The sequence below is a fragment of the Geotrypetes seraphini genome, chromosome 14 (genome assembly GCF_902459505.1).
Source record: "Geotrypetes seraphini chromosome 14, aGeoSer1.1, whole genome shotgun sequence".
Classification (NCBI taxonomy): domain Eukaryota; kingdom Metazoa; phylum Chordata; class Amphibia; order Gymnophiona; family Dermophiidae; genus Geotrypetes; species Geotrypetes seraphini.
The window spans coordinates 12,269,319-12,295,142 of record NC_047097.1 but is presented as its reverse complement, the minus strand read 5'-3'; the positions used below and the strand labels follow the sequence as shown (position 1 = coordinate 12,295,142).

Sequence of the window (25,824 nt, the reverse complement as noted above, 5' to 3'; positions counted from 1 at the left end):
TTTTAATTTAGTGATTTAATTGTCAATTTTGAGAATTTACATCTGCTGTCAGCGTGCTTTGTGTAGTTTAATTTTGTGGTTAACCATTATGTGTTGTTAAGATTATACTGTGTATCTGTGAAAAATAAATGGAAAAAAATAGTGTTACAATTAGTACTATTATGGGGGCGGGGTCTGGGGTGGAGAATGGGTAGAGATGGGCGGGGTCTGGCCCACGACTTAGCCCAGTGCTTCATTCGCCGTTCCACAGAATAATTCTTTTATTTCTGCCGGTCCATAGGTGTAAAAAGGTTGAAAACACTGGTCTAGCGGGTTTTCAGGCAGGAGCAATCTTCCCATGCTCCTGCCCTGTGCAGATCGCTCACAGGAAATGGCTCGAGAGACCATGGGAGCTCAAGGTAGCCATTTCCTATTAACGATCTGCACGGGGCAGGAGCGTGGGAAGATCGCTCCTGCCTGAAAACCTGCTAGACCACCAGGTAAGGCTTAAGGGGGGCTTTGGCGGTATATAAAAATAAAATTATTATTATTATTATTATTACAGGGCTAAAAATAGCTGGGGGAAGTAGGAGATAAGGGCAGAACCGGCCCGAATATTATTCGCGGTTTTTCCATATTCGAAGGCTGGCTCTGTCCCTAACCCCCGTGAATACGGAGGGGGAAGTGTATTGTTTGGCACTTTGAGGCATTCAAAGACACCCTAGAAATTAAATTTTTCAATACAAAAAATATTTTATTCCTTATTGAAGCAATATGAGCAAATCCCAGATTCAGAACGTGTTAACTAGAATCTCATGAAATCTGACTAGATAGTAATACCATAGTTCTCTAGAAGCTCATCCAATTTGCATTTTTAACATTCTTACTGAAGTAACATAGTAAATGATGGCAGATAAAGACCTGAACGGTCCATCCAGTCTGCCCATAAGTTATACCCATTTAAAAAAATACATGGTTAGATTAACTTGTCTCTTTTTTGATATTTCTGGACCGTAGACTGTAAAGTCTGGTATTGTCCTAGGTTCCAAATGCTGAAGTTGCTGTCCAAGCTCACTCCAGCCTATCCAACCATCCCGTTGTTTACAGGATATCTACCGTAAAGTCTGGCCAGTAACATCCTCATGTTCCATATTAGTGGAGTTCACATTGATGCCCTCCCCAGCCCATCCTACACTGAATCACCATATATGGGACGCAGATATGTCCAAGTGATCAGAGCAATCTAATTCTGCAGTATAGTCCATAACTTCAGTTCCACTTAGTAGAAAGAATCATTTCCTCCAAATGAGCTTTTAAACATCTTTTCTTTTTTTTTTTTTAATTTCCTCTAACTTTAATGAGCTCCCATTGTTCTCCACATAGTTCTCAACATGGGGTGTTTAAAATACAGAGAATACTGGTAAATTGAAAAGTGGTGTTTACTTTTAGATTGAGTGAGGCATACAGGTTTAGGAATTTTCTAGTGTATGATGCTATTTAGCTGAAAGAGTGGTTGGAAAAAAAGTTGGTTCTTAACTTTGACAGACTTGTCTTTCAGGGTCATCAAGTAGTCGTCATCCGAACCAAGCAACTCCTAAGAAGAGTGGCCTTAAGAATGGACAGATAAAGACTAAAGATGATGAGTGTTTCGGAGATGACATTGATGAAATCTTGGACACAGATTTTGATTTTGAGGGGAACCTAGCACTTTTTGACAAGGCGGCAGTGTTTGAAGAGATTGAAACTTATGAAAGGCGGAGTGGAACACGTTCTAGAGGTACACCAAATGAGAAGCCCTCTCGGTACAGGCATGATGAGAATATCTTGGAGTCTGAGCCCATTGTATACAGGCGAATTGTTGTACCTCAGCAAACCAGCAAGGAGTACTGCACTGGTATGTTGGAACCATTAGTGCTTACCACCTATTGCATACTTAAGACTGTGAGACATAATGGCATTTAATCCTATTTCCATTGATACAAAATGAGGCACATATGATTCTGGCAGCAGACTTTGAGGGGGTAGTTACTAACATGCACTAAGGGATAAGGCACTCTCTTTTTTGCCAAATAATATATTTAATAACAAAATCATGCATTCATTAGTCTTAATGCATGTTATTTTAGCACAATGCAAGTTAAGTAATAATGAGATGCAAAGTATGTAGTATAACTCATTACATTGGTCAACAAAAAAAAAGTTTTTCTTTACTACTGAGAACTTAAGAAGTGTTAGTTAATTTAATAACGCTGATTTCAGATCTGTAGTTGAAATTCAGCTAGCATGTCAGGTTTCTGAGATACATATTACTGGTTTTTTAGACTGTTTGCCATACCAGCACAATATTACGAGTATGAACTGTGTCCCACTAAACTTGTGTTAAGGAGTTTACTCTGAAAACAACACGAAGACAATAAGGAGACATGTTACAGCATATGTTTACGCCTCTCAACTCACACAAAAGTGATGTCAGCATGTTCAGAAATGTTTGAGATACTTGCTTTTACACTTGTACTGTACATTTGTCTCTTTGTAAGAACCAATAATAGTCTCCCATCATACTGGGATTGAACTTTCCCTGATATCTGCTTTCCATCACCTTGATATCTTGATGAAATCTTTCCCCATGTTCATCGCTGACATCACCAAGATTGGGTGGGAAGAAGTTGAGGTGGGAATGTAAGAAGTGCATTTTAAGTGACATTTTGGTACCAATTAGCAGATATGCTGTCAGCATGTTCTCCACAAGATCAGCATAATTCTCTGATCTGTGATTACCAAGAAAATTCTGAACAACCAGCACGAATGCTTCCCATGCTGCTGATTTAGCTGGGTTCAGCTTCTGTTTGAATGAATCACAAAGGATCAGTTCACGGATTTCGGGTCCAACAAAAACACCTTTGATTTTGGCTTCATTTTTCTCAAAACCAGATGTACTTCTTAAGTGCTGAAATGCATCACCATTTCTGTCCCATTGCCTGGACAAAATTTTTCAGCAGACCCAGTTTTATGTGAAGTGCTGAAAGATAGATTTTCTCACGATGTCATAACAGCAGGTGCTTCACGTTGTATCTGCCAGGTATGGATTCATTTCAGTTTGGCCATTGTTTCTGTCTGTAGTGGCTGGCATCATCACGACTGTTCCAAAGACACAAGAAGTACATGTATTTGGTGTACCCCAGTTGTAGACCCAGAAGGAGTGATACAACTTTGAGATCACCACAGAGGTTCCATTGGTGATCTGCATAGCTTGCGAGTTTTAAAAGTGTCTACATCGACTCGTACGTTTCCTTCAACCCAAATGTATGAGCAACTGGTACAGATGACTTCTGGTTTCCATTGTGTAAAAGTATTGCTTTGCTTGAATCAATGAATAGTCTTCATTCGTCAGAAACATATTCATATCCCAGGTAACACATGAGACCATTAATATCAGTACAGAAACAAATGTTTCCTTCCATTTGGTAAAAGGAAACCAGGATGGTGTGACGATCATGAAAAAAATATATTTTGGTGTCCTGCCCTAAAAGATTCCATTGCTTCAGCCTTGAACCCAACAATTCTGCTTTCTTCTTGAGTTAGCAGGTGAGGTTGGTTTTCATCCAGTTCAGGTTCATACAACTCCTCCACAGCAGCAGAGTTGCATTCTTCATCTGAACTTTTGGCACATTGTGCTGCAGATGTGGAAGGAGGAATTGGAACTGGATTCTCTGAGTCCTGAGGAACAGGTTTAATTTCTGACGGGAAATCATCATACACAATTTTTGATTTATTCCTCTTTATGAATCAAGCAGTTTTTGTCATGCAAAAATAACAGTTGTTCACGCCACACCATGGGTACAGCGAAAGGCATCTTCTTCCGTTTCCCATTCAGCCACTGTGTTAATCCGGAATAGCAGACAGTGCAGCACACATGAGGTACCCATGCTTTATCTTGGTCACCAACTTTACAGCCAAAATAATGCTTGTATACACTTTGAAGTCTGCTGGACAGATTCTTTTGCTGTTATTGTGCAGTAAATTGTCCGCAGACATAACAGAAATTATCAGGATGGTTAACATAACCTTGTCTGTTCATAATAATTATAATATCTTAAGCAAAGTATTAAAAAAATTCACAGGTAGAAAAAGCAGCACAATCACTTTTTTTAGTATAAACTTTCAAATTACTGGTATATGTGATCGATGAGTTGTCCTAAAAAGCAATATTGTGTTTCAAAAGCAGTAAAATATTGACGCTTCACGGCAGTGTTATTGACGAAAATGATAAAAACACAAACGAAGACATCAATGTAATGTAATAACTTAAGAACAGGATGTGATAGACGAAAACTGTTTTCAGATTTAGAGTCAGCATTTGGCCGTTAAGATACAGGTGATAGAACTCCAATAGCAAAATACTTGTTAACCAGTGAAGTGACAGGGTTATTCCATGTCAAGTGATCAAGGGCTCCCTGCATGACCATCACGGATTTTGATAAAACTTTATGCACAAAGTCCCACATGTATCAAATGAACTTTGGTAAAGTTTTAGTTTCGCCTGTGGAATATTCGTGGAGATATAGCCATTTGTTTGACCCCATACTGCAATGACATACAGTACGACAGTGACATTCTGACAACTTTGAGACACAATATCTCATGAGCTATGTTTCCAAAAAAAACTGAAACTTAGCTACCCTGCACAACTTTTGGAGCTCTATTCAGTGCTACCAATAATAATTTTTGTCGAGCACTGAGTGAATGGCTGAATTACAGTAAACTTGGCCGAAAAAATTAGTGCTCCAAAAAAAGTCAAAGTTTGACATTACTTAGCTCCCACAATAATTGAGTAATAAATGCGAAATTTGGCGCATAATGTCTCAGTACAACGTTGTTTTCAAAAGTACAATTTCAACCTCCAAGCTCTTTCTATTAGTTTACAAATTAAGTGTAAAGTTGCTAATTTGTGTAAAAAGGCCAAAAATAGGGTATTTTCAGCCTGCTTTTACAGAAAAATACCTTTCAGAAACTCTTTCAAATCAGTCTCATTAGAAAGAGCATATTTCAAACCCCCTAGAAAAGTGGGCTTCATTTTTCAACGCAGGTTAACAATGCCCGAAAAAGGGGGACAAAGTTGGGAGATGTCACCATGGCAACGGCCTACGTTTCAACTTACAATTATGTCACTTTTCACACTGTTTTTCCCTGTTTATTTTTACTCAAGCTTTGGGTACAATTATAGTGTTCTTAATTAATGATTATTCCTAACTAGAAATTGAGGTGATAATTTTGTTGCATGCAGATCACAAATTACAACTTGTTTTCTTTTTCAGATCCACATTATTATTAATTCAGTTTAAAATGGATGCCAACGAATCGACTAATAATAATCCTTTTCTGCCAGACTGTGCCATTGGGCAAAAATTGTTGTCAAAGTGTCATGACGGCACATTTTATTCTAAAAAATGTGGGCTCATTTTTTTACATAATTTGTCAACTGATGAAAAATTGTTTATCACTCGGCGCTCTGAAGTTGAACTGATGGATAAAGACCAAATCTGCCTCCACCACAAAGCAAAGTATCTCGACAAATACGAATTAAAGCAAACATCGTGTTGTAATCCATTTGAAAAGAAAAATCACATTGTTCAAAGTGGATTGTTAAAAGTCGATCTTGCCATGTCTAATGATGTTAGAAAAGTGGCAAAAATAAATTTCAAGCTAGGTCAGAAACTTTGCAGTAGGTGCAAAGCCCAATACGTTTCAATGAGTGAAGCTACTGCAGCATCTTCATCTTCAGACGATTTTGATATCAGCATCTCCGATGCAGTTGATCAAAGCTTGACTGCTTTAGGAACCTCTCCATTGAAAATTCGAAGGTTAGCTAGTAGAGATAAAGCCAGCTATGTGATACGAAAAATTGAACGTGTGCAGAATGTGATAGCCAAGAAGATTACATCTGCTGCTGGAGTTTCAGCTGAAGAAGTTGGGCCGTCTCGTCAGTCTGTAGAATGCAAGTTATGTGAAGATTACACTGACCTCATTGAAGAAATGAAAACGAAAATTGCAATATCCAACAGGTCAATGAAAGTTCAATTATTGACGATGGCCCCAAAAAGTTGGTCAATAAAGGAAACAGCAATGAAGTTTGGCGTTTCAGAGCGCATGGTCAGAACAGCCCAAAAAGTAAAGAAAGAGAAAGGCATTTGTTCTATACCTGATGCAAAAATTGGCAAGTCCCTTCCAAAAGAAATTGAAAATAGAGTTCAAGATTTTTATGAAGACGATGAATTCAGCAGAATATGTCCTGGCAAAAAAGATTGCATTTCAGTCCGCCTCAATGGTTTAAAAGTACAAAAGCAAAAGCGGCTGCTGTTGTGTAATTTAAAAGAGCTGTACGTGGCGTACTGTAACAAATACGGAACTGAAATTGGTTTTTCCAAATTATGTGAGCTCAGGCCTAAGTGGCGTGTAACCGTTGATGCATCAGGTGCACACTCCGTGTGTGTCTGCACGATACATCAAAATGTAAAGCTCATGCTACAAGGCGCCAATGTCAAAGAGAACTACAAAGTTCTTATGGAAAAAACTGTGTGCGACCTAAATATCAAGGACTGTATGGTACAACAATGTCAAAACTGCCCTGGTGAAGAAGCACTAACAGCATACCTGGAAGAAATATTCAAGGATTTAGATCCAGAAGAATCAATAGAATTTAAGCAATGGGTTCACGCTGACCGTGAAACATTAGAAACAAGCGTACTAACCATGGACAACTTTATTGAAAGACTTGCAAGCAAGATTTGGAACTTGACAAGCCACCATTTCATTTCAAAACATCAAAGTGAATATTTGAAGATGTTGAAGACAGGCTTAAAAGAAACGGAAATGATCGTTTTGATGGATTTAGCTGAAAATTACTCATTTGTTGTACAGGATGCCGCCCAAGGCTTTCACTGGGAAAATTCACAAGCTACGGTACATCCTTTTGTTGCATATTACCTCAATGAAGTGGGCATATTGCAAGTTGTAAACTGTTGCATTATTTCTGATCATATGCAACATGATACGATATCTGTACACGTGTTTATTCAAAAGTTGATCGAATTTTTGGTAACTCAAACAAACATTACCAAAATATACTACTTCAGTGATGGCTCAGCTGCACAATATAAAAACTACAAGAACTTTTGAATTTGTGCAATCACAGAAATGATTTCAACATTGAGGCTGAATGGAATTTTTTTGGAACTAGCCACGGAAAATCACCCTGCGATGGAGTTGGTGGAACAACTAAACGACTGGCTGCCAAAGGATCTATTTAACTTTTGTGACCAAAATATACACGGAGTTAAATACATTTATGTTCCAAAAGAAGAAATTGAAGAAAGCAAAAAGTTTCAAGAAGAAAGATGGCATGAAAGCAGCACAGTAGCCGGTACCAGAGAGCACCACCAATTTGTACCAGTCGACTCAAACTCGGTTCGTGTCAGCAAAGTTTCAAATGACACAATAAATTTTGTTGCCAAAATTTCTGATACTGCCATTCCAAATTTGAAAGTGTCCGAAATCTTTCCTGGTTGCTACGTTGCCTGTACTTACGATAATCAATGGTGGATAGGCAACATTGTTGAAGTCTCAATTGAACAAAATGATGCAATGATAAAATTTATGCATCCTCACGGTCCAGCTCATTCGTTTTATTGGCCAGAAAGGCAAGACGTTTGTTGGGTTCCAGAGCAACACCTCATCTGCATGCTTTGTGCCCCTTCAGTTACATCATCCGGCCGCCAATATCAATTTCCAGAAACTGCATTGAAGAAAGTGGCTCAAAAATTTAACAGAATGTTATAAAGATTGCTGGCAGTTAAAATCAAAGTGGAGTTCACTTCGGCTTGGGAACCATATAAGATACCCAATTTAGGCTTAGGAACCTAGGATAAGACACCCTAATCATTGGCTTTGGAACCAGAAAGATACCAACAAAAGGCTTTGGAACCTTGACAAAGAAACCAAATGCGAGGCTTGGAAACCTGGACGAAGTGGCCCACCCGTGGCTGGTATTGCACAGCTATCAGGCGTGACCCCTATGGCGATGGGGTTGCCAGTTCAAACTCTTGAACTGGTAGTGACAATGTCACCATGGACCAACGCAATAGAGTAGTAGTAATACTACGTCAATACAAAACTGTAACTTTAAAAATGACAGAACTATGTTGAAATAGAGGTTGTTGCCGTGGCAATGTCTCCCAACTTTGTCCCCCTTTTTCAGCCATTGTTAACCTGCGTTGAAAAATGAAGTCCACTTTTCTAGGGGGTTTGAAATATGCTCTTTCTAATGAGACTGATTTGAAAGAGTTTCTAAAAGGTATTTTTCTGTAAAAGCAGGCTGAAAATACCCTAGTTTTGGCCTTTTTACACAAATTAGCAACTTTACACTTAATTTGTAAACTAATGGAAAGAGCTTGGAGGTTGAAATTGTACTTTTGAAAACAACGTTGTACTGAGACATTATGCGCCAAATTTCGCATTTATTACTCAATTATTGTGGGAGCTAAGTAATGTCAAACTTTGACTTTTTTGGGGGCACTAATTTTTTCGGCCAAGTTTACTGTAATTCAGGCATTCAATCAGTGCTCGGCAAAAATTGTTATTGGTAGCAATGAACAGACCTCAAAAATTTTTGTGCAGGGTAGCTAAGTTTCAGTTTTTTTGGAAACACAGCTCGGGAGATATTGTGTCTCAAAGTTGTCAGAATGTCATTGTCATACTGTATTTCATTGTGGTATGGGGTCAAACAAATGGCTATATCTCCACAAATATTCCACAGGCGAAACTAAAACTTTACCAAAGTTCGTTTGAGACATGGTGGACTCTGCATATGAAGTTTCATCAAAATCCGTGATGGTCATGCAGGGCACTTTCCAAGAATCTGATCACTTGACATGGAATGACCCGACAGCAAAATTGGATTTGATAAATAAGGGGATGTCTGAGAACTGACCCTAGTGTAAAACTTTGAAGGGAAAGATAGGAGACAGATGCATGTTTGCACGTGCATAACCAAAGGCAGAATATAAATAAACTATAATTATACCAGTTTAGCAGGCTTGCCACACACCAAAGTATTAATTTGTTTTTCGGGCTGCCTCTTTCTCCGCCTTTGTACATACGTATATTTGTGTGCAAAGGGCATATATTATTCCCATGGACTACCAAGCAGAGATAAGTAACTTTATCACATGAGCAGCAGTGCCACCATCAGTTCAGTTGCTGAACTGCATGGCTGAGCAAAGTGAATTTTTAAAATGAAAGTAACTCTTGTTTCCGATAGGATATTAACTAGTTGTAATCCATAATAATAAAAGGCTAAGCGCGCATGCGCTTTTCAAAAATCGTGATTCCTGGTGGCGTGAGGTGTTTCTGTGTCACACCTCACAGTGCCTACGCTAGCTGGAGGCGCGTGTTCCAGAGACTCCTCCCTCCCGCTGCCGCTGCTCTTCAAAGCGGCCTGCTGAGGTTCGCCAGCCGCTGTAGCGAACCTCGCAGGCCGCTCTCCACTTTCCCGATGCAGATAAAAAAGGAAATCCAGATAGGACGGAGGCTGCGATCAGCAGCGATTGCTGCTACTCCTCCATCCGCCTAGCTCCTCTCCGCCGGACCCGGACGGCAGCCCTCTCCACCCCGCCTTATCACGATGGAGTCCGTGCAAGGGGAAAGGGAGGAAGTGTCTCTAGCACCCGTTAATGTAACGGGCTTAAAGAACTAGTTTCTAATAAGATGCTATGAAATCTTTTATTTATTTATTTTTTACCAAAGTTTATGAAATGTGAGCATTTGAGCTCTTCTCTCACTGTTTGGGAGTGCAGGCACCAGTGGATAAGAACCCCTGCAATGTCTGCTTGTAAATTTGTAGTCTCTCTTCCTTATGTTTTTGTAAATTTGAGTTCAATTGTTTAATTGAAAACTGATTTGATATCTATTTTGAAAGGCTGTATGAAAATAAAGGTTAATTAACATTTAAATTTCTGTACCACAATTCCACAGGTATACTATTAGATCAGGGGTGCCCACACTTTTTGGGCTTGCGAGCTACTTTTTAAATGGCCAAGTCAAAATGATCTACCAACAATAAAATTAAAAAAAAAAAACACAAAGCACACTGTATGCATAGAAAATGTTAATCATCATTCCTATTCCAGGGTTTTTCAAAGAGGTCAAAGCAGATGACTCTAAGCACTATCACCTCAGTAACAACCATACAAAAATAGACAAATATACCCCCTCCCTTTTTACTAAACCACGATAGCAGTTTTTAGCACAGGGAGCTGCGCTGAATGCCCAGCGCTGCTCTCGACACTCATAGGCTCCCTGCGCTAAAAACCTCTATTGCGGTTTAGTAAAAGGGGACCTTAGTGTAAAATATAGACAGCAGATATAAATTCAGACACATTTTGATCACTAAATTTAAAATAAAATCATTTTCCCTACCTTGTCTGGTGATTTCATGAGTCTCTGGTTGCACTTTCTTCTTCTGACTGTGCATACAATCTTTCTTCCCTTCTTTTAGCCTGTATGCTTCTTCTCTTCCAGACCTCATTCCTTCCCCCCAACTTTTCCTTCCTCTTCCCTGCCCTTTCTTTCTCTCTGCCTCCCTTTCATTTTTTTCTGTTTCTCTTTCTCTTCTTTCCTTCTGTATCCCTGCCTGCCCTTTTTCTTTCTTTCTTTCTCCCTGCCCTCCCCCAAGCCACTACCATTACCATCGGGGACCAGGACCCAAACACCACCAATAACGGGCCCCAAGCTCTCCCTGCTTCGGCCAACCAGCATTCCTCTCCCCGATGTCAATTCTGCCGTCGGGAAGAGGAAGGCTGATCAGCCCAAGATCGTGATCAACCTATTGGGGGAAATGCTGCCGGGTCCTGCCTTCGCGGAAACAGAAAGTAGGCAGGACCCGGCAGGAACAAGAACAAATGCTTCACTAACCTGTCTCCCGCATTAGCCCGTAGCGAACGCTTGCTTCAGGGCTCTCAACATGTGCGTGCCGGCTTCCCTTCTCCCCCCCTCCCCCCCCCCCGGACATAACTTCCGGTTTCGGAGGGAAGAGAAGAGAAGCCGGCACGCACACGTTAGAGCCCGGAGCATAAGTTCGCTAGGGGCTGAAATCTCCAAGCCGGTTTTTTGGGGTTTTTTTTTAATGTTCAGCAGCGGCAGATAACAGCTGGGCGGACCGCCCAGCTAAAAGGCCCTAGGGAGAACACTGGAGAGGAAGGCTGATCGGCCCGTAGATCAGGACAGCAACACGAGTGCGATCGACTCGAGTTGCCTTCCTGAGCTACTGGTCGATCGCGATCGATGCGTTGGGCACCCCTGTATTAGATGATACCTTTCTACTGGACTAATTTAACACCCAAAAGCTAATCAAGAAATATATCAACATTTTTAGGTGTTATAATAGCTTTTCCAGTGCAATAGGTGAGACATTCTAGACAAGTGGGTAGTGTCCCCATGGCCACATGCCATCTGCAGAATCCAGTTCAGATTTTTCTCTGTGCCTCTTCTCTACTTCACTGAGCTCCTTAGCTCCACCTACACGCGTGCCTGCAAGAGTGTGTTCATTCTGCTCTACATTTTATTATTCAGCATTTTTAGTCCTTTTGGTGTTTTTCGCTTTGCCTGCATTAAGAACAGACCAATCCCAGTGGGTACCTGTTTGCCAGCCTGGTTAGTTTCTTTGGAACTCAGGGCCGTCTCTGAAGTTGTCTTACTTAATGTTAAGCAGGGGTCATGTGCAGGGTGGTAGGTGCTCTTAGGAGGCTCGGCAGTGTCTCACAGGGTTCTGGCTGCGTTTTCTTGCCTCCGCCCATCCTGGTGCTCATATGTCGATCCACTGGAGTGGAAGTGCAGTCAGGCTTGGCATCTGACAGGCAGCCCGAAGATCAACTTTGCAGAGCCAGTGATTCTCTATTCCAGCTACTGTAAGAGAGCTGAGGCAGGCTGGAGCACAAATCTACAAACAGGTCACAGTGAGTATAGGCTGTTACAGCCTGTGAGATGGATCAGGAGAGGAAATGGTGTAATCTGTTATAACAGTGGTAGCCCCTGGAGAGTCCCTTGCCTTTCTGGATTCATGGGAGCATACTTGCCCATTCTGAGCTTTCCAACCCATCGCAGATACTTGTGGCTTCACATCTTGCACATACATTGTAAGTTTTTGGCTCTGCTCTTTGGACTAGCAATGACTATTTGTACCTTTAAGAACATAAGAACATAAGCAGTGCCTCTGCTGGGTCAGACCAGAGGTCCATCACGCCCAGCAGTCTGCTCACGCAGCGGCCCATCAGGTCCAGGACCTGTATAGTAATCCTCTATCTATACCCCTCTATCCCCTTTTCCTTCAGGAAATCATCTAATTCCTTCTTGAACCCCAATACTGTACTCTGACCTATCACACCCTCTGGAAGCACGTTCCAGGTGTCCACCACTCTTTGGGTGAAGAAGAACTTCCTAGCATTGGTTCTGAATCTGTCCCCTCTTAACTTTTCTGAATTCCCTCTTGTTTTTGTAGTATTCAAAAGTTTGAAAAATCTGTCCCTCTCCACTTTCTCTATGCCCTTCATGATCTTGTAAGTCTCTATCATGTCCCCTCTAAACCTCCACTTCTCTAGGGAAAAGAGCCCCAGTTTCTCTAGTCTTTCAGCATATGAAAGGTTTTCCATACCTTTTATCAATCTCGTTGCTCTTTTCTGTACCCTCTCGAGTATCGCCATATCTTTCTTAAGGCACGGCGAGGTGAGGTGATGGCAGTCATAGTTGCTTACTTACGTAACATGGGTCTGCAGGTACACTCTGTCTTGGTTGACTGGCTAGTCAGAGCTCCCTCATTGCCAGAGGGTCTATGCACGGTGGATCAGGTGATCCAGATGCTAGAGGACCTTGGTTGGATTGTGCATTACAGATAGGGCAATTTCTCACCTAAGCAGTCTTGGAATACCTGGGTGTTCTTTTTGACACGGCTACAGGCTGCAACTTTCTTCTAGGGACCTGTGGACTGATTCTGCATTTTCAGATTTCTTCCCTTCTCCACTGCTTTGGCATGGGACTATCTTCAGGTCCTGGATCTCTGGCTACCACTTTGGATCTGGTTCCTTTAGCTAGAGCACACATTCATCCTTCCCAGCTTGCCTTACTCTCTCACTGGGCTCTGCACTGGGATGCATTATAGACCAGTCTTCCTTGGACTCTGGAGGCTCAGACCAGCCTTCTTGGTAGCTTCTCCCATGATCGCTATGCAAGGACGTACCATTGTGGATCACCTCCTGGATCGTGATGCTGACAGATGCCAGCCTTCAGGGCTGGGGAGCCCACTGCACTCTGTGTCCTATTCAGTGGTATTGGACACCCTATCGGTGGAAATGGTTGCTCAGCCAGTTGGAGCTCGGAGCCCTTCAACTGGGTTTAGTGTACTAGCAGAAGACTGGAGGTCCAGGTACTCTTAGCAGCGCATGTGGCGGGAGTCAACATTGTTCAGGCTGACTTCCTAAGCAGACAGCCCTTGGCTCAGGGTGAATGGGCGCTGGCCCCGGTGGCATTCCGAGCCCATGTGCAGGGCTGGGGTTTGGCCCACTTCGACCTCATGGCCACGGTAAAGCATATGCAAGCAGCTCGATTTCTTCATTCAAAAATTCGAGCTCGGAAGTGAGGGTTTCGCCACTGGTGCAGCTGTAGCCTCAGGAAATCCTCCTGTATGTCTTTCCTCCCTGGTCCAGGCTAAGCAGAATCTTTTGGTAGATCGAGGTCCATCCGGGCCACATCATTCTGGTGACTCCAGACTGGCCTCACAGGCTGTTGATGGCTCTGCTGCGTCTTCGCTAGAGTAGCGGCCATCTGTTTTGTGTCCATCCTGGCCTACTTGAGCAGGATCTGGTCTGCTTGGAAGACCCGAGTTGTTTTGTTCTTCCAGCTTGGCTCTTGAGTAAGCAGCCTTGGTTTGCAAAGGCTTTTCTGCTGTGGTCTTTGGCACTCTGCTCATGTCTAAGCAGTTGTCTGCTGTATCTGGCTACACTACGGCATGGGAGACTTTCCAGCATTGGTGTGCTCAGGATCACAGAGAACCATATTTTGATCCACTTTTGGTGGTGCTGACTTTTCTCCAGGCAGATCTTGGTTGAGGCCTCTTTGCAGGTCCAAGTGGCTGGGCTCTCTTGTTTTCATGCCCAGAGTCGTCTTTGGCATCTCACCCTGACGTTGCCAGATTTCTGATAGGGGCTCTTTGCATTGGACCACTGATTTATTTACTGTTCCCTTTCTGGGACCTCACCCTGGTGCTGTATAATCTATCCAAGACTTCCTTTGAGCCCTTTCAAGATTGCTTCCTTCTTGTCGTTGATGCTCCAGAAAGCTTTTCGGATCGCTGTTCCATCAACGAGCTGTGTCTCCAGACTTTTTCTTGCAAAGAATTGTACCTCTGAATCTCAGAGACTAGGTTTTTCTTGCACACGGTTCCTTTCTTCCTTCTGAAGATAGTTTCAGCTTTCCATGTTGATCAGGAAGTACGTGTGCTTGTTTCTCAGCCTACTGGTTCAGACACACAGGATTTTGAGGATCCTGAATATGCACAAGTGTGTGTTCACCATTTGGTGGTCAGACATGAGATTGTCTTTCTGACCATTTGTTTGTGTTGACTTATTCTGTCCATCGGGGCGATCCCACTGCTAAGACCTTGGTTTCCAAATGAATCTGTGAGGCCCTTTTGCCAGCCTACATGCTTTCTGGGACACAGTCTCCTGTTTCCGTCTAGGCTCATTCTTTTTGATGTGTGGCTTCTTTGTGAGCTGAAGCTAGAACTGTCTCCCCTGAGGAGATTTGCATGGCAGCAACATGGTCCTCTACACACGTTTATGCCAATAACTGGGGAGACCCACTTTATTTTTCAACGCACTTTATTCTCAACGTAACTGGAGGTTTATAATCATGCCACCTACTTCAGTCCAGCCATCTTAAAGATAAGTGAATTTTCCTTATATATTACACTGTTTAAAGTGTTTGAAGAGTGTTCTAGGTTGGCATAGGGACAATGAAGTGATATGATGGTCCCTAATATACCCATACCCCAGTTTGGTGAGATCACTGAATCAAAGGGTATGGTCTGAGCACTTCATATTAAATATATTTATTTAATTTTATAGCTGTGATTAGCATGATAATTCCTCTACACACGTTTGCAATATGTTTCGCAGAGTGCATGTGGCGGTGAGACAGGACTCTGCCTTTGGGGTCCTCATTCTTGAGGGTTGGTGCAGTCAGCCTGCTCTGGCTTTTTGGGGACTGCTTTTATACATCCCACTTGTCTAGAAGGTCTCGCCTATTGCACTGGAAAAAGAGATTATGTACTTACCTTGGTAAGCTCTCTTCCAGTAGATAGGTGAGACTATCTAGATTCCTGCCTTGTCCTTCCTGCACCTATTATCTTAGTTTGTTTCATGTGTCTCCAAGTTGTACCTTAGATAAGTCATCCCTTGGGGGCTGGGGTGTATACTGTATATATGTTCTTATTTTTGGCAGGAGTAGTTTCTGAACTCCCTTGAGGTTTTGTCAGCTGTTTGCAGCTGATATTCTCATGTTACTCCTTTGAGCAGAACAATTATTGATGACCTTGATTGGTATGGGTGTCTCTACTTCACATTGGTTTGTTGGCCCTTGGTGCTTGGTTACTAACTGTAGGTGGAGCTAAGGAGCTCAGTGAAGTACAGAAGAGGCACAGAGAAAAATCCAAACTGGATTCCTTCTTCAGATGGTAAGCGGCCATGGGAACACTGCCCACTTGTCTAGAATGTCTCACCTATCTACTGGAAAGTAGCTTACCAGGGTAAGTACATAATCTCTTTTTATTAGTACAGCATAAGAAAAATTCAGCAGTATTGTCAATGAGGTTTTGAAACTATGTATGTTTTCCTGGGAGTATTGTAAGATTAACCATCAGTTCAAGGTATTTTTATGGGATGCTCAAGTGGACAAGTTTTAGTGTCAAGTGGTACTGCAGGTAGATTGCTCCCTTAGTGTGGGTCTGCAATCAGCTCCTTGGCTCCATTTTTACTACTTGGATAAGAACTTGCTGTAGCAGCTGTTAAGCTTCCTTAGAGGCGTTTCCTTTCATGATATATTTTGCAGAAAAACTAAGAAGGAATCTTGTGTTAAATATAGTCCTCTTCCAGAGAGCACACCGCCTGCGAACAAGGAGCAGGCAGTATTTCAGTCACAAACAATGAAAATGAGTACTGTTGCAGTAGTGGAATAATGTAGTGAGATCATTTGATGGAATCATAGTGTACTACTTGTTCTCATTGCTGCTGAAGTCAAACATTGGATGATTTTTTTTTTTTTTTTTTTTAAAGATGCTGGATTAGTTGTGCCCAGTATTTCATATGAGCTGCACAAAAAACTCTTGGCTGTGGCAGAGAAACACGGACTGACTGTGGAACGGAGGCTAGAGATGACCGGTGTTTGTGCTAGTCAGATGGCTCTCACTTTGCTGGGTGGTCCCAACAGGTAAACATTACTTTTCAAAATAAAAAATTGCTGCTGGAATGAAGCACATAATCCAGCTTCACAGAGCAGATCTAGGGTCCCAAAGCCCTGCTTCCTTCATTTATATCGTTAGGCCATTTCCCCTGTACCAGGCAAATTAGAAAACTTATCTAATTCAAGCCTCTTGACACAAACTAGCCATCTAGGTCTTAAGCACACAGTATGATAAATGTAGTTTGTTTAGCCTCCCAACTGCTTACTGTGCAGGTTATATGTGAATTGCCAACTAGGCTTTCACCTCAACCAGTATCTCTTATATTAATGATTTTGCCTTCGATAGCATTGAGATCTTTATTTTGTGTGTATGTGAGAGAGAGGGGGGGTGCTCATTTTGGGTATACTCTACTGTTATGGCATATTATTTTGCAAGTAAGGGGTAGGAGGTAAGAAGAGTGTCCCATCCCTCCCAATCCATGATTTGATTCTACTGCAGTGATACCTGTGTAACCCACCCAAGCTGGCTTTCTCTTTTATTGGCTTCTAATATTCCATCTCGGTTTTCTTCATTATCATGTATCGTCACTCCTTCCTAGCTGTTTTCATCTTACTTACTCCTCTGTCTTTTCTATTGTCCACCTTCTTTTGCTTTGTGCCTCATCTTATACGCCTTCATCACTGTTTTCCATGTCCATATTACCCCTCATCCATAGAATACCGTCCATTTTCATTCTTATCTTTTGCCACCAACAGCCCTCCATTTCTCTCTTCCCAAGCATCCATCCTCCTGCATTATTCCCCACTACCCTTCTTCTTAACAACCTTAGCAGGTACCTTTGCCTCTTCCATTAATTTCTCAGCATATTTACACTTTGCCTCATTCCTCCAAGTATTTGCTCTAAAAAGAATTTGGTTAGATCAAAGCTCCATGAAGCCCACTATTTTGTTTCCAACAGTGGTCAATTGTAGGTCACAATAACTTGGCAGGACCTCAGTTAATAGGTAGATTTTCAGGCTGCTTAAGCCCAGGCATTAGTAGTGCTTTCCTGAAATCTGCCTTAAGTACAATCCTTCATTCATCCCTAGTACCTGTCCTTTGCTTCCGAGGCTCCCCTTCCATCTTCAGCCATTGAGAATGTTTTTCATATTTGACATTTCTTCCTCTCCTTCTTCCTCCTCCTTTGTTTTTGCCTGACCAGCTGAACAGCAAGTCTATGGCATTGCTTCTGATCGCTGGTGTTCTCATATGCTGATCTCATTCATCATGAAAACAACATGAAGTATGCTGATCTATGAGTTTGGAGTATACTCATGGTTCTCCAAGGACAAGCAGGCATAATATTCTCACGTGTGGGTGATGTAATCCATGGAAACCAGTACGGACACTACCAAGTGCATTGTTGCTTTAAATTTTTTGGCAGTGCCCATACTGCTTGCATTCTGGTGCCTTCCCACCTGATGTCTGCTTACAGGACCATCAATTCTTTATTTTCCATGGAACTGAGAAGCTATGGCTTCAGTTTTCTCCAACACGTCAAACTTTTACTCTTATTTTGTGCCTTCTCATACTTAGTTTTCATTATTTTCATTATAATGTGTTGTTTTTATCGTGTTTCAGTATTTTACCCAACTTTAGTTCATTTTCATCAGTTTTTGTCCTTTGGGCCACTCTGTGGCCCTTTTTTTTTTTCTCTGGGAGTGTCACTTGTTTTTGGCATCCTATTTCTTAGCTCCCTGGCCCATTGAGCATTTTGACTTCACATTGGCCGTTTTCCCCGCCAGTGGCTCAAGTGCTCAGTATGACCTTGGAAGAAGCATCACCAGACCACTGAAGAATCCAAAGCATTCTTCTGGCTGACACTGAATAAGCTCCTAGCTTAGCAAAGACCTTCATGCCATAAAGAGTGTCAGCAAATAGTTGACCCCGGAGACCAGGAAATCCAGGTCCCGGAGTACTACATCCTCAGGATCATGGCGGTGCTTAGAGTGCCATGCATGGGCGACGAAGGAGGTGGCTGCAGTGGCCCTCACCCCAGCTGCCGCAGAATCAAATAGGCGCTTGAGGATGAAATCCACTTGCCTGTCCTGAACATCTTTCAGGACTATCTCTCCATCAGAGGGTAAGGAAGTTATCTTAGTGACCTGTGCCACAGCCGAATCCACTTTTGGTGGGGTCAGTCTTTTGATCAACTCCAGGGCCATGGGATACAATCTCGCCATGGCCCTGGTGCATTTGAGGCGGCCCTCCGGGGACTCCAAGACTTCCAAAAAGATCCTAGCCAAGTCCGGATTGTTTGGAAAGGAGATGGACAGCAGACGCTGATCACTCATTATGGAGCATTGCACCCGTTCTGGTTAGTCTGAATTCAGGCTCAATTCTCTGAGGGACTCAGAAATAATATCCACCAGGCGACTAGTTCTAAAGAGCCTGCGCACTGCCAGGGCATCCCCAAGGTCCTGGGACCCCCCTCTCATGAGGATCAGGAAGATCCTAGAGATCAGTCACATTGACTGACGCTGCTGAGAAGACCTGTGACAGTAATGGAACAGAGACCGAAGCAGAGGCGATGGTGAGCACCACCCGCCTGTTTTCCGGGATCCCTGAGAGAGAACATAAAGACATGCTGGAATCCAGAAGATGGGGAGACCCCCCCATCTGCTGAGCTGGACTCTTGAGTGTAAGAGACTGGCATGGACTGTTTAACCAGAAAAGCCTGATACATCATATTCACAAATTTCAGGGGAAATGTCACCTGCGGCAAGGGCCACTCTGCATGCATCTAACTTAGAATGCTTAGAGACTTTCCCCAGAGCTGCGCTTGCGTTTCACTGAAGCGCCATCTGCACCATTCTTAGGGGCACCGAATGCACCATTCACGTCTCCGATAGAAGAAGATGTAAGAGGAGCCTTTCCAGAGGAGGGAAGCGCAGTTCCGCGCACACCTCGCCCCCCTTGTGAGCTGTGGCACATTGAAACACAGCTGTGAATCCGCTAGTCATCCGCCGCATTTAAGGCATGAATCCATGCCATCCTGTCCTGAGGAGGCCATCTGAGAAGTTTGGAGCAAAAACGAAGCTCCTAAGTCCAAAAAATAAACTTTTGAAAGATTTAATGAAAATCCAAGATGGCCGCTAAGGGTGCCAATTTTGCCCTAAAACAACCTGGGAAAAACACAGGGAACCCAGGAAAACGGCAATTTTGTGATCTTATGGTGGGGGAGGGGAAGGCTAGGGCATACATGGAAACCACCCAAAACCCCCCTTTTTAAGACCCCCCCCCCAAAAAAATCGCCAATCCAGCATGCCCACATATACTCGCAGTGGCATGTGCTGCATAGAAAGTAATGGCAGGCAAGCTTAAAACAGAGCATGCAAGGAGATCAGTACTAGAGAATGACACGGGGAAAAAATTTGTCCCCGTCTCCGGCCCACCATCCTCTGCACTGCCCCGTCACCGCCATTCCCTTCACCGCCCCGTCACCGCCACTGCCATCCCTTTCACCGCTCCGTCACCGCCACTGCTACCCCATTCACCGCCCCGTCACCGTCACCGCAGCATACATTTATTCTTTCTCTGAGGTCTCCCTTTCCTGCTTTTCTTGAGCAATGCAATTTACCTTTTGTTCCATGTCAGGCAGTGATATATGAATCTCGTTTTGTGGAAGGTTTGCTGACTTAAGGCTTTACCGAAAAGGAGCAAGGTGTGTATTAGAGGGAAGAGAACAGATGACTCGTGGTTTTAATTACCAGACCCCCTCCGCAATAACATTGCACATGGATATGAAATGATCCTTTTTCCAGTGCAGAAATGAACAAAAGGCTGTTACTGCATGATCTACATAGTACTGTCTATTTAACAGACTGCAAAAAAATGATTGGGTCCTGATTTTCCTATGGTAATTCAGGATTTTTGCAATTAAATAAAGGATTAAATATCTCCTAAAGGTGGTGGGAAAGCATCAGGGCCAAGCATTTGCAGGTTACCGAAAATGGCTGATTTCCTGGTCTGGGAATGGCACTGCTGTGTGTTCCATTCGAGCCCCCTGTGGGCATGTCATTGCATAGTGAACATATTTCAATATACTAAGGGTATGATGCACAAAGCTCCATCAATTCCAGTTAAAAATGCTGGGTTGGGAGCGATTTCCTTTTACCAGGCTATGCTCACACAACTAGCATGCTGTTTGTACGGTAAAAGAGGAGAGGGGCTGTGCCTGGTACTTGCTTAGCAGAGCAATCGCTAGGCACAGCTCCTCTTCCTGATCAGCTGATCACAGCTCTTGAGCCGGCAGGGGACGCCGCGAATCAGCAGAGCAATCGCTAGGCACAGCTCCTCACAGCTCTTGAGCCGGCAGGGGATGCCACGAATCAAATGAGGAGCCAGTATATTGGGGGGCGGAGTCAATGCGGCAACGTGCAAGTCGGGTAGAGAGTTGGAGGAGACAGACCACATGGCGGAGACAAACATGGCCGCCGGAAAAAAAATCAAACACCCGGTCCCGAACCAAAGACACATGGTGAAGACAAGGTAAATAGCGGTACTTAGAAGGGGGTACATTGGCCTGCGGGGACAAATCTTTTCACCGTTTTTGCGGGCGGTGAAAACTTTTGTCTCCGTGTCTGCGGCGATTTGGCTATGGAGTCTCCATAACCCGCAGCCAAACCGCCGCCACGCCGCGGCTCCCTGTGGGGATCGCTTCCCGTGTCATTCTCTAATCAGTACCTCAGGAGCTGAGAGAACTGGATTTCAGATTTTCTGACCGCCTCACCTTCCCTGTCACCTCAGTCAGTGACTACCAGGACCTCTCAGTACAAGCAGGGAAGGTACACAGTCCAGTCCCGATCCTGGGCGCGCCTCCAAGGAACCGTACAGCCTGTGTTCAACCCCTTAGTGGACGAACCTAGGGAGAGTTAGGTCCCGATCCTGGAACCCTGATCTGACCTGCAGGCTTTCCAGGTGGCTTACTGCAATGGTAGGTAATCCTTTGGATACAGCCAATTAGTTATAGAAAAGTCTGTGATCTCCTGCTGAAGGATGTCTCCGCAGGGTGAATCCACAACACCAGGGCAAGATCCACGCCAAATATCAAATTAATTTACTTAGAATATAGAAATAAAACATGAGCAGGAGAAGAGTCCCTACAGCTAGGCTATAGGAAACAAAAACTGAGGCTCCAGGGAGTATCACAGGAGATGACCACAGGAGGAGGGGGTCAGACTTTGGTTTGGAGTTCCATACAGTTCAGGGCTGGAAGGGATTGATGACCTATAAAGTGGTGCACATCACTTCTAGTTCATGAAGCTTCAAAGGGGGTATGGCTAGGGGTGGAGAATGGGCGCTGTTCCTAAAAGGCACACAGCTACAGAATATGCTTGATCTGCATACAATTTAAGTGCAGCTATTTAGGCCTGGTTTTTCTTGGCTTAAATGGGTGCGCCTAAATGTTATGCCACATGAGGCCGCTAATTGTGTTTCTATATATAGCAGGTGCCTTTTATAGAATCACGGTTAAGTGCTGTTCTGATCAGTGCTGATTTTTTAGGTGCCATATAGAGTTTAGGGTTATGTGTGCTAAACTCCTGTGTGTGGTTTTTCAATGGTGTTTTGAGGGGCATAGGTATCTAAAATTATGTTCTTATGTTACCAAAAATTTAAAATGTTGTATATCTTCTTTTCCAACCTTTACCTTTTTTTTCCCTTCATTTCTTGTAACATAAATTTGAAGTGTAACTACTAATTTCATTTCTTTTCTTGCATAGGTTAAACCCTAAAAATATTCACCAGCGTCCCACTGTTGCCATGCTGTGTGGACCCCATGAGAAAGGGGCTCAGGGTATAGGCTGTGGAAGACATCTTGCCAATCATGATGTTCATGTCATTCTTTTCATACCCAATTTTGTCAAGATGCTGGAGTCTGTCACCAATGAACTAAACCTCTTTAATAGAACACAGGGTCAGCAAGTGTCCACTGTGAAAGGTAGGAAATGTGAAAGGCCTCCAGATTGTCGACCATCACAGTTTCTGCTCTTTGGCTACTTGTACATAGAGAACAGGACTCTTAACCAATTTGTCGGCATGGTAGAGATGTTAATCTGCTTTTAGGTCACTCGTACATGAGTTAGGTTTCTCCCATTTCTGGAATGAGTTTTCTTGAGTGAGAATTTACTTGGAATCATTGTGAGGACCACTTCACTGTAACTTTCTGCTGTTATGAGTTACACACTGTTATTTTTAATGTTTATAGACTTCTCTCCAAATTCTAAATATTGTACTTTGAATAAATTGAGCCAAAAATTGTGCCTGAAACTTGATAGAGCCACCTAATGGCCAAGAATGTAAAAATGAAACATGTCCTCGTTCAGTCTTGAACTGAGTGAAATTGTGATTCTTACTGTAAGGGATGCAAGCATAAACATAGTTTTAACTTATTTGCCTTGTCAGTAGGTGATGTTCCCCATTATTAGCTTGGCATCCATAGAACAGCAGCTCTTTATGCTAATTTAATAACAAAACAATCTAACTTCAAATTGCCTACCTTCAAATCTAATCTAATCCTTAGGTTTGTATACCGCATCATCTCCACGTTCGTAGAGCTCGACGCGGTTTACAGTAGGAGAAATAGGAAGGAACTACAACAGAGGGTTAGAGGTAGAAGTGTGAAGAAAATTTAGAGGACTTGGGATGCCAAGATATAAGAGTTTCCTTGATTCCTAAGTTGGAGGGAGACTTACATTACATCTCACTCTTCCCCAGAGAACTATGAAAGATAGCTGGTTTTATGGCAACACACTAAAATATTTCAGCCAGCTTAAAATTTGTGTTGTATCTTTACAGTTTGTTTGTGTAATGCTTTTTCCGTACTTAATGAGTTAGGTTCTCTTTACAGAGAACTTCTGGCAGACCAAACTATACAATTCCAGGTTGGAATTCAGAATTGCAATCCTGTGATTAATATTGCCACTCTTTCATCAGTATTCCTTCATTTGATTAGTGCGTTATCATGCAGCCAATTAATCATAAATCATTGCTGCATTTGTGAATATTCTTGTACAGTTGAGAGTGGACAGAGCTGCCCAGCTTCACATATTTTTAAAGAACTTTAACCAAGCTGCTTGTTTTGCAGATCTGCCTGATTCACCTGTGGACTTGGTGATTAACTGCCTGGACTGTCATGAAAATGCCTTCGTGCGTGACCAACCTTGGTACAAAGCAGCTGTGGAATGGACCAGTCGGAATCGAGCGCCAGTGCTTAGTATCGACCCACCCATGAATGAACTAGAACAAGGCATTGATGCCAAATGGTCTTTAGAGCTGGGTTTGCCTTTGCCTCTGGGGGAGCGGGCAGGACGTGTGTACCTGTGTGATATTGGAATCCCTCAGAAAGTCTTTCAGGAAGTGGGAATAAACTACCATTCCCCGTTTGGTTGCAAGTTTGTCATTCCATTGCACTCAACTTAGGACCAGAGACAGCACAGAGAAAAGGAGTGATCAAGTTGACGAAGTTACAGAAATTTTTATGACCATGTTAAAGAAGGAACAAAAGTGTTGAACTTTGAGGCTTTGGAGATAAGATGTTTCACAGAATTATTTAAAGCAAAAGAAAGTGCACTGATGTGTGCAGATAGTGCTGTCCAGTGCTTTACAATGGGAGCTTTCTGTTTTTGTGCCATTTTGTGAAAAAAACTCCACAAAACCAGTCCTTGAAAAGAGAGAGAATGCCTTGGCTTACCTCATACACTGTGCTGAGACGATGGTTACTCTTTGTGGACTGATGAAGATATAAGCAGTTACAGGGGGAGGCTCCTATTGTCATTGAAAGTGAGGAAGAAATGCTTTCACCTAGCATGGGTTGCCTATGTTAAATTATTTTGTTTGCAGGGATATTAGGCTATTGTCTCCTTATCAGAAATGTGCCACCTGAAACCAGACAAAATGGTTCAATGTTAGTTCGTATAAAAGGCTTGTGTCCTTTTCTGTTACTTTTGAAGTAACGGGACCATGGGATGGTCTTAGAAAGCCACAAACCTTGCTGGTTTGGTAGGAGTGCAGCCAAAGAGTTGAATGCTGGAACTTGTGTGCCAATCAGAATTTGAGTGCTGTAGTCTTCCCTTTTAATCTAATCTCTTACTTGCTGTTACTACGCAGAGCTCATCTGTTGCTTATATGTGGTGTATACAGGCACTTCAGAACTGTGAATTAGCACATCTTTGCACAGTGTTCCTTCTGTGCACTCTCGAGGCTTGCTTGCCGAGAAGAGTGCTGCACTGGCATTCAGTAGCTATTAAGTGGCTGTTAATTACTTTTGTTTCTGAGTGACGGAAATATTTGGCTATACCAGCACTTGAATTGCAAAAGATCTTTTAGAAAGCGGATGTGCTTAATGTTGTTTCCGCAAAACTGCTAGGGTTTTAAAACCTGTGAAAGAGATAATGAACTAGAAAGTTACAGCATGAACATAGTAGTTTCATTTCATTTAGTGGCAGAGGTAGAATAGTTTAAATCTTTACATCCACTTTGCCAACAGGGCACCGCATGACAGATATGATTGCAGTGCTTCCTGCATTCTTGTGAACAGTTGTAGGGCATGTGTTTACATAGAGCTGTCTGACTGGAAGGCTTCCTGCTGTTTTATGTTGCTTTTTTTCCTGTATTACTTGGCATTCATCTTTAGCTGTATCTGTTCTGCAGCCACCTTTCTTCTGTTGTCATTTAGTCTTGTGATAGGTTTTCAGTTGAAGTTAATACTAATATAAATTTGAAGTGAATCCCTCATGGTTTAGTGAAATATAGCAGATAGCAAGTCATTTCCTTTTTCTCCCTCTTGCCATAGTAAAATCCTCTTGCAGTTCAGATCTGTGGATAGATATTCAGTGAATTGCTGCAGAATGGTGTGATTGCTAGGTTAGTCTGTTTAAGTCTATAGAAATAAAAGGCCAACGAGCAAGTTAAAGAGATACTTGTTAAACTTGGGAGTTCTCAATCCAATCCTCGGAACATACCCAGCCAGTCTGGTTTTCAAGATATTCACAGTTAATACACATACATACACACACACATTAAAAAAAAAAAAAAAATCTCTCTATATATATATCTATATCAGGGATCTCAAAGTCCTTCCTTGAGGGCCGCAATCCAGTCGGGTTTTCAGGATTTCCCCAATGAATATGCATTGAAAGCAGTGCATGCACATAGATCTCATGCATATTCATTGGGGAAATCCTGAAAACCCGACTGGATTGCGGCCCTCAAGGAGGGACTTTGAGATCCCTGATCTATATCTATATAATATACAATAGTCACTGTAAGTATCCTGAAAATCCGACCGACAGATTAACTTG

The 25,824-nt window shown here is 42.7% G+C and overlaps 1 protein-coding gene across 1 annotated transcript in view; it reads left to right on the top strand.

The window, feature by feature from the left end:
* The window catches only part of EDC3 (enhancer of mRNA decapping 3), a 46,442-nt gene extending 21,106 nt beyond the window's left edge, over nt 1-25,336 (top strand). Inside the window, exons 4-7 of the mRNA XM_033919473.1 lie at nt 1,538-1,873; nt 16,356-16,509; nt 22,246-22,463; nt 23,610-25,336. Of these exons, the coding sequence (XP_033775364.1) occupies nt 1,538-1,873; nt 16,356-16,509; nt 22,246-22,463; nt 23,610-23,944 (1,043 nt within the window). The 3' untranslated portion in view covers nt 23,945-25,336. The remainder of the gene's footprint in view (nt 1-1,537; nt 1,874-16,355; nt 16,510-22,245; nt 22,464-23,609) is intronic.
* Nucleotides 25,337-25,824: the final 488 nt, after the last annotated feature.